The sequence below is a fragment of the Danio aesculapii genome, chromosome 15, assembly GCF_903798145.1.
Source record: "Danio aesculapii chromosome 15, fDanAes4.1, whole genome shotgun sequence".
Taxonomy (NCBI): Eukaryota; Metazoa; Chordata; class Actinopteri; order Cypriniformes; family Danionidae; genus Danio; species Danio aesculapii.
In genome coordinates, this window is record NC_079449.1 from 3471549 (window position 1) to 3481548 (window position 10000).

The window sequence follows — 10000 nt, forward strand, 5'->3', positions numbered from 1 at the left end:
AAGGCATGATAGATCTCCTTTAATTGAAGCAAAACTATTTATTAGTATGTTTTATTTAGGCTCGTTGCAAACTATCTTGTAAACGTGTAATGTAATTATTAACTTAAATTGAAATAAGTGATGAAAGTTGTATTTGTTGACGTAAAAAACTTATAATAATTACAGAAACACACAACAAAGATACAAAAAAAGAGCATTCGTTACTTAACTATAGCTGAAAAAATGAAATATTAATGCATATAGTTTAACCTGAAAAATAGCTAAATATCTGGAACTAAAACTAGTTGCTTAAAATAACTAAAACTAAAACAAATGTTGATATGAGAATTATTATTTTCATATTCATTTAATTTAATTTAGTCTAACATGACAAAAACACGCTCCGGTTTCCCCCACAGTCCCAGGTGAATTGGGTAAGCTAAATTGTCCATAGTGTATGAGTGCGTATGGATGTTTCCCAGAGATGGGTTGCGGCTGGAAGGGCATCCGCTGCGTGAAACATGTGCTGGATAAGTTGGTGGTTCATTCCGCTGTGGCGAACCCGGATTGATAAAGGGACTAAGCTGAAAAGAAAATGAATGAATGACAAAAACACACAACAAAATTATTAATAATGTAACTACAATTTTAATCAAAACAAACTTAACTTAAACTGTAACTTTAAAAAAATAATCACACATTCATCCATTCATTCATTCATTTTCTTTTCGGCTTAGTCCCTTTATTAAACCGGGGTCGCCACAGCGGAGTGAACCACCAACTTATCCAGCACATGTTTTACACAGCGGATGCCCTTCCAGCTGCAACCCATCTCTGGGAAACACCCATACACACTCATTCACACTCATACACTATGGACAATTTAGCCTACCAAATTCACCTGTACTGCATGTGTTTGGACTGTGGGGGAAACCGAAGCACCCGGACGAAACCCACGTGAACGCAGTGAGAACATGCAAACTCCACACAGAAACGGCAACTGACCCAGCTGAGGCTCGAACCAGCAACCTTCTTGCTGTGAGGCGACAGCACTACCCATAGCGCCACTATATTATGTTTAATTAATTTAATAAAAAAATAGATATTTAAATCATACAATATTGAAACAATATTAAAATAACTCTGGTATGGAGATCTTTATTTCTCACTTCAGCTGTCTGTGTTTTGTCAATCTCTTTCTGTTTGGGTGCGCTTGTGTGTATGTGTGTGCGTGTGTGTGTGTGTGTGTTTAGGACAGAGATGTCTTATTATGGTGATAAGACGATGGAGCGATTGCTGTATGTGATGGATTTTTCAGCTGATGACCTGCAGAGGGAGTTTAACTGCTCTGCCAGAAACAGACACGGCTTCAACACCAGCAGAGCACGACTCAAAGCTGAACGTAAACACACACACACACACACACTGTCTCTCCCTCAAACAAGTCTCTTACACTCAACATGCTGCATTTATTTAACCAAAAATAAAAGTAAAACTTTGATATAGTATTGTATTTATTAATAACTGTTGTCTATGTAAAAGTATTTTAAAATGTAATTTCTTGTTATGATGTGAAGCTGAATTTTTCTGCATCGTTTCTCCTGTCTTCAGTGTCATGTGATCCTTCAGAAATCATTGCAATCTATTTGATTTGGTGGTCAGGAGGCAAACATGTCTTCATATTTTCTTTGTGGAAGATTTTATAAATTTATTGTTCCATTCCATTGTATTCAATTCTGTTCTGTTACATTCCATTCTATTCCATTTCATTCCATTTTATTCAATTCTATTCTATTGCGTTCCAATCCATTCTATTCTATTTTATTCTATTCCATTCAATTGCATTCCATTCTATTTTATTCTATTCCATTCCATTCTGTTCTATTTCATTCAATTCCAGACATTCTATTTTATTCCATTCTTTTCCTTTCCAATCTTTCCCATTCCAGTCTATTCTAATCCATTCCATTCTATTTTATTCCATTCTATTTTATTTTAATCCATTCTATTCCTTTTTTCTATTCAATTCTATTCTGTTCTGTTTTATTCCATTCTGTTTTGTTTTATTTTATTCTATTCTATTCTATTCTATTCTATACCAGTTTATTCTATTCTATTTTATTCCATTCTGTTCTATTCTATTCCATTCAATTCCATTCCATTCAATTCTGTTCCATTCTATTCTGTTTTATTTTTATTATGTTCTATTCCATTCTATTTCATTCTGTTCTATTTTATTCTGTTCTATTCCATTTAATTTTATTTAATTCCATTCTATTTTATTCCATTTATATTCTATTTTATTCCATTATATTCCTTCTATTCTATTCCATTCCATTTTATTCTGGTCTATTCTATTTTATTTTATTCCTTTCCATTCTATTGTATTCTGTTCTGTTCTATTTTACTCCATTCTGTTCTGTTGTGGTCTGTTCTATTCTATTCCATTTTATTCCATTCTATTATATTCCATTAAATTCCATTTCATTCTAATCTATTCCATTCCGTTTTATTTTATTTTTTATTTTATTCCATTCTATTCTATTTCTTTCCATTCTATTATGTTTAATTCAATTCCGTTTCACTCTATTCTATTTCATTCCATTCTATTTTATTGTATTCCATTCAATTAAGTTCTGTTCTACTCTATTCAATTTCATTTAATTTTATTCAATTCTATTCCATTCTATTCCTTTCCATTCTATTCTATTCTGTTCTATTTATTCGATTCCATTTTATTTCATTCTATTCAATTCTATCCTATTATGTTCTATTATATTCTATTATATATTATTATATAAGTATTTAATAAATAGAAAGTCACATAATTTCACATTGAATGAATTTTATGCACGTTTGATGAATTGAAGTAATAATTTCTTTCCAAAAATTGAAAGTCTATAATGAAACTCTAAAACTAACTCAAGACCAACTAAATAATCAGTTTTTAATTGCCATGATGTTATTATTTATTTACATTTTATTATGTTATTGGTGCAGATTTACAGTTTATGTAGTACAGTATACATTAGATTTTTTTTTAATTTTTGGAGCAAATGTTTATGTATTTGGTACACTGGTATAAATGTGTGTGGGTGGGTGGTGTATGTGCCGACACTGGGTGGGGATTTAAGATTGAAGGTGATTGAATGATGATGATAATTGTGTGTGTGTGTGTGTGTGTGTGTGTGTGTGTGTGTGTGTGTCTGTGTGTGTCTGTGTGTGTCTGTGTGTGTCTGTGTGTGTGTGTGTAGCATATGTGCCGACGCTAGAGCTGAGCTGTGGTTTAGGGGTGACGCTGGCACTCATGTTGATGATGTTCGTCATTTATCACGTCTTCTGGCTGGAGCTCCTGCTGCTCTATCGCTCCTGGTTCGGCTCTGATGAGAGATACACAGGTGAAAACACACACACACACACTCACATATAGAGACACACGCTCATATGTAGACACACAAGCATTCAGACAGACACATTCACACTCATATATATATATATAAACTCACATATAAACACACAAACTCACACACACGTCCAGACAGACTCTCACACACACATATATAGACACGCAAACTCACACATCCGAACAAACACACAACCTCACATATAAATACACATACTCACAAATCCAGACAGCCACACACTCGTATATAGACACACACACACTTATGTAGACACACACGCATACATACAGATAGACACATTCACACTCACATATATACAAACATGACATATGTTGACAAACACACATATAGACACACATACACTCGCATATAGACACACATACTCGCACAAATCCAGACAAACTCATATATAGACACATGCATGCATACAGACACATTCACACTCACACCTATATAAACACACACACACACACTCTCACACACACTTAGACACACACTCGTACAGATACAGACAGACGCATTCACACTCACACACACACCCAAACACACTCGCATATAGACAAACACAGAGACACACACATTCACATATTGACACATACACACACACATAGACAGACAGACTTATGCATAAACACACATGCATACATACAGACACGTTCACATTCACACATATACAAACATATTCACACACATATATAGACACACAAACTCACACATTCAAACACACACACACATATATATAGACACACATATTCACACAAATCCAGACAGACACACACACTCACATATAGACACACATACTCGCACAAATCCAGACAGACACACACTCAAATATAGACACACACACAGACAGACACTTTCACATTCACACATATACAAACACATACACACACATATACAGACACACAAACTCACACATTCAAACACACACACACACACACATATATATAGACACACATATTCACACAAATCCAGACAGACACACACACACTCACATATAGACACACATACTCCAGACAGAACAAATCCAGACAGACACACACACACACACACACACACACGTCACACATGCATACACATACACATACACACACACAGACACACACACACACACAGACGTCACAAGCGCATACACACAAACACACACATTGCTATTGGTTGAGCTCATATGAGTGACAGGTTGATCCCGCCCTCATTCCTGTAAACACCAATCAGATTAAAGAGGATAGGGAAGTTATTTATGCGTTCCTGACTGTACAACATGCAGACTAAACTGGGAGTGGTCTGCTTTGCTTGTGTAGATGAGAAGCAGTATGACGTGTACATCTCCTACGCTCGGAACAGTGAGGAGGAGCAGTTTGTGTTGTCCACACTGCGCCGCGTGCTGGAGACCGAGTTCGGCTACTCCGTCTGCATCTTCGACCGCGACAGCCTTCCTGGAGGAAGTGAGTATTACATTAGACCACACACACACACACACACACACACACACATACAATTGAAGTCAGAACTATTAACCCCCTTGTATATTATTCTCCCTAATTTCTGTTTATCGGAGAGCAGATTTCTTCAACACATTTCTAATCATAATAGTTTTAATAACTCATTTCTAATAACTGATTTATTTTATCTTTGCCATAATGACAGTAAATAATATTAGACTAGATATTCTTCAAAATACTAGTATTCAGCTTAAAGTCACATTTAAAGGCTTAACTAGGTTAATTAGGTTAATTAGGCAAGTCATTGTATAACAGTGGTTTGTTCTGGAGACAATCCAAAACTAATATAGCTTAAAGGGGCTAATAATATTGACATTAAAATGGTGTTTAAAAAATTAATAACTGCTTTCAGTTTAGCCAAAATAAAACAAATCAGACTTTCTCCAGAAGAAAAAATATTATAGGAAATACTGTGAAAAATTCATCAATCTGTTAAACATCATTTGGGAAATATTTGAAAAATAAAACAAATTCACTTAATAATTTTGACTTCAACTGTATATGAACTTTGATCAAAAAGGAAACAAGGGATTTCTGCATTTCATTGAATTGTAAAAGGTCCATTCCAGATATTAAAGGTCAGGAAATTTTATGTTTCTTTTCGTCCAAGTCATGGAATATCAGGGATTTTTGTTAGTAATTTTACTATTTACACTTACTGGCCACTTTATTAGGTACACCTTACTAGTACCAAGTTGGATCCCCTTTTGCCTTCAGAACTGCCTTAATCCTTTGTAACGTAGATTCAACAAGGTACTGGAAATATTGCTCAGAGATTTTGCTCCATATTGACATGATGGCATCAAGCAGTTGCTGCAGATTTGTCGGCTGCACATCCATGATGCCAATCTCCCCTTCCACCACATCCCAAAGGTGCTCTATTGGGTTGAGTTCTGGTGAGTGTGGAGGCCATTTGAGTACAGTGAACTCATTGTCATGTTCAAGAAACCAGTCTGAGATGATTCACGCTTTATGACATGGAGCATTATCCTGCTGGAAGTAGTAATCAGAAGATGTGGTCATAAAGGGATAAACATGGTCAGCAACAATACTCAGGTAGGCTGTGGTGTTGTTTCGATGCTCAATTGGTACTAATGAGCCCAAAGTGTGCCAAGAGAATATCTCCCACAGCATTACACCACCACCACCAGCCTAAACCGTTGATACAAGGCAGGATGGATCCATGCTTTCATGTTGTTGATGCCAAATTCTGACCCGACCATCCGAATGTGGCAGCAGAAATGGAGACTCATCAGACCAGGCAACGTTTCTCCAATCTTCTATTGTCCAGTTTTGGTGAGCCTGTGTGAATTGTAGCCTCAGTTTCCTGTTCTTAGCTGACAGGAGTGGCACCCGGTGTGGTCTTCTGCTGCTGTAGCCCATCCGCCTCAAGGTTGGACGTGTTGTGTGTTCAGAGATGCTCTACTGCAGACCTCGGTTGTATCGAGTGCTTATTTGAGTAACTGTTGCCTTTCTATCAGCTGGAACCAGTCTGGCCATTCTCCTCTGACCTCTGGCATCAACAAGGCATTTGCGCCCACAGAACTGCCGCTCACTGGATATTTCCTCTTTTTCAGACCATTCTCTGTAAACCCTAGAGATGGTTGTGCGTGAAAATCCCAGTAGATCAGCAGTTTCTGAAATACTCAGACTAGCCCGTCTGGCACCAACAAGCATGCCACATTCAAAGTCTCTTAAATCCCCTTTCTTCCTCATTCTGATGCTCGCTTTGAACTGCAGCAGATCGTCTTGACCATGTCTACATGCATTGCAATGCATTGAGTTGCTGCCACGTGATTGGCTGATTGGAAATTTGCAATAACGAGCAGTTGGACAGGTGTACCTTATAAAGTGACCGGTGACTGTATATAAATATTTTGTTTTTGTTTTGTGTGTGCGTGCTTGTGAGTTTGAAATTGTGTGTGTAATAATAACAGTATATCTGTGTGTGTGTGTAGCTATAACAGACGACACTCTGCGGTTTGTGGCTCAGAGCAGGCGTCTGGTGGTAGTGGTGAGTCCGCTAAGTGCGGTGCGGGGGACACAGGCTCTGCTGGAGCTTCAGGCTGGTCTCTCCAGCATGCTGCGCAGCGGGAGCCTCCGGGTGGTTCTGATACAGTTCAGAGCCGTCCGGAGAAAGAACTGGGCCAAAGAGCTGCGGCGCGCGAGACTGGCGCTCACACTCATCCGCTGGAAAGGGGACAAGTCTGAGCCGCTGTCCTCACGCTTCTGGAAACAACTCCAGCTCGAGCTGCCCATGAGGAGGAGCACAACACACACACCACTGCCTGACATCACACAACACACACAAACGACAGACACACACACACATATAGGAGAGCAGAAACTCCTTCATCCCGAATCCACCACTGCTGTATAGACCAGGGGTGGGCAAACTCACAGTTTAGCTCCAACTCTAATCAAACACACCTGCATATAGATGTCTAGTGATCTTGAAGACACTGATTAGCATCTTCAGGTGTGTTTAATTAGTGTTGGAGCTAACCCTACTGAAGAAAACAGCTTAAACCAGCCTAGGCTGGTTGGCTGGTTTTAGCTGGTTGACCAGCCTGGTTTTAGAGGGTTTTTGGCCATTTCCAGGCTGGTTTCCAGCCATTTCCAGCCTGGTCGTAGCTGGTCAGGCTGGAAAATGACCAGCTAAAACCAGCTTGACCAGCCTAGAGAGGTTGGGAGCCCAGCCAAAACCAGCTATGTCCAGCTTAAACCAGGTTGGTCAAGCTGGTTTTAGCTGGATTTAGCTGGTCATTTTCCAGCCTAACCAGCTAAGACCAGGCTTGAAATGGCTGGAAACCAGCCTGGAAATGGCCAAAACCCCTCTAAAACCAGGCTGGTCAACCAGCTAAAACCAGCCAACCAGCCTAGGCTGGTTTAAGCTGGATTTTTCAGCAGGGAAACTGCAGGACACCGGCCCTCCAGGAACGAGCTTGCCCACACCCCTGGTATAGACTATAGAGCTTTACAGTGGATCACTATACACTGTAAAACATATTAACAGTGTCAATATTTTGTGATTCACAAGTTGTTTTCATTTATTTGTGGTTGTGAATTGCATTATGGGATGTTGATCTCTGCTCTTTCGACTTTTGATGTTGAAAATTCAACTCTAGAGTTTAACAAAGTGACTTTTATTAACTATTTTAGTAGTTTGAAATCGAGATCTGCGTGGGATTGAAATTTTAATCCCGCTCCCGCCAGGTTTTATACCGCACCCGACCGCTCCCGCCGTATATTCAGCCTTTGTTCACCTGCTGCCCGACCCACTCCGTTGTCTACCCGACCCGACCATTCCCGCTAAATTTAGATCTGGTTTTTAAAATCTCACTGTAAAATTGCCACTACCAAATGACAGAGATAACAGATAAAAGTGTAGGTTGTGCAAGGATTGTAGGCTAAATGTCAGTATTGTTTGCCCCTTTATGTTGAGACCTGATTGCCGCATGACATGCGGTGAGGTTTGTGGATACTCCAACGTCAGATTTACTAACATATCCACTCAATATATTTGCCAACTACCGATTGTGTTTCATATATCATATCAACGTTTCTTTCTATACACGTAGCAGGTACATATTGGGCCAAGGAAGAATGTATAGCGATTTAAATAGGCCTCTCAAAAAACACCCAGCTGGATGTTACAGAGTCCAGTCAGCCTATTAGAAGCAACACACAGCTCTCACATTTCACATTTAGGTGCTTTATTGGCATGACAAATAACTGTACACTTAACAAGAATGCGTACAAACAATCTATCATTCTCTCACTCACACACACAGCACTACGGCGGATACGCGCACGCTCTCTCTCTAGGGAGCGCGTGCTCTTTCTCTCGAGAGCGCTATATTGTTAGACCAACCGCTCCCCTTCAAATTACACCAGAGTTCCCGAGCGCTACCGCGTTTTATTCTGAATTTTTTTCCTATGTCGTAAGAAAGCTGGTTTGGTCCCGCGGTACAGCTGCGGGAATGCAGACCTCTAGTTTGAAATAATATAATGTATAGGTAATTATGCCTAGAGAATAAGTCCTTAAAGGGCTATTAAACTCCCCTCTTTCGGTTCAAGTCTACCTCTGAATCTTTTCAAAATTGCTCTGAGATGGGCGTGGAGCACTGCGGGCAGAGGGAGGAGTGGGCATGGCCAACAGAACAGGGGAAAAAGAGTGAAGCGACATGTCAGTTGGGTCATAAAATTAGACCCAAACCTCGAGGAGACGCATGATTTAATAGTTTACAAAGTTAAAATGCAAGGAAATAAGCAGTAATTTAATGCCCTGCTACATATACAATAGGTTATTTATAATTTCATATACACATAACCTAAATTTGTTCAGTCATCATAAAGATAGTCGTGTTTATATAAACAGTATAAATGGGGAGGAATTCTCTCCTCCTCAATCACCGGGTCTGAATGCAGACACAGTGTATAGCAGTGCTGTCTCTTTCCCTGTCTATTCCAATCATTGGCCCTGCTGGTAATCTGGGGGATTTTAAAAGCAGCACGGATATAGGTGATGCGTCTCGATGGTAGCCTGATGGGAATGAACTCAACTGATAATAGACAAAGTTCACCATTCTCCAATTCTCCTACAGCTCTCCCGACATAAACCAACAGATTTGCTGTATCGGCCCAGACAGCATCGCAGTGAAACACATGCAACAAACACCTGTGGATCATGGAAACAAACACATACGACCTGTGTCTTACCCAGTCATTGGGTCTCACTGCTTGGCAGGTCTGCTTTGCCTTCAGAAAGCACGTGCTCTCATGAATAATTAAGAAGCAGCGTCTTCTCATAGGATAAGAAAACTCCACCATGAATAATAATGAGAAACCGACATGTCATCACTCTACTAGCAGATGCGCGCTACGTCACCGATTTTGATCGCTCTCAAAAACTATTTTAAACCCAGAAGATGAAATGAGCTGACAAAAGCTCAAAATGATCCAGTTTTCCCACAGTTAAAGCTGACAGGTGATAACACTGTCTTAACTGATGCTCAACACACACAAATCTGTTAAACTCTCAGAATAAGTACTCCAGGGGGTCTTTAAAGGGGACCTGTTATGCAAAAATGACTTTTATAAGGGGTTTAAACA

General features: G+C 39.4%; 1 protein-coding gene across 3 annotated transcripts in view; it reads left to right on the forward strand.

Annotated features, from left to right (window-relative positions):
• The window catches only part of LOC130242195 (interleukin-1 receptor accessory protein), a 60157-nt gene that overhangs the window by 43723 nt on the left and 6434 nt on the right, over nucleotides 1-10000 (forward strand). For 2 of the 3 annotated variants that reach the window (XM_056474223.1, XM_056474224.1), the window contains 3 exons: nucleotides 1233-1381; nucleotides 3234-3377; nucleotides 4685-4828. In XM_056474223.1, coding sequence (XP_056330198.1) covers nucleotides 1233-1381; nucleotides 3234-3377; nucleotides 4685-4828 — 437 coding nt within the window. Of the gene's footprint in view, nucleotides 1-1232; nucleotides 1382-3233; nucleotides 3378-4684; nucleotides 4829-6843; nucleotides 7403-10000 lie in introns of those variants that run through there. The other variant, XM_056474225.1, reaches the window with a different exon arrangement.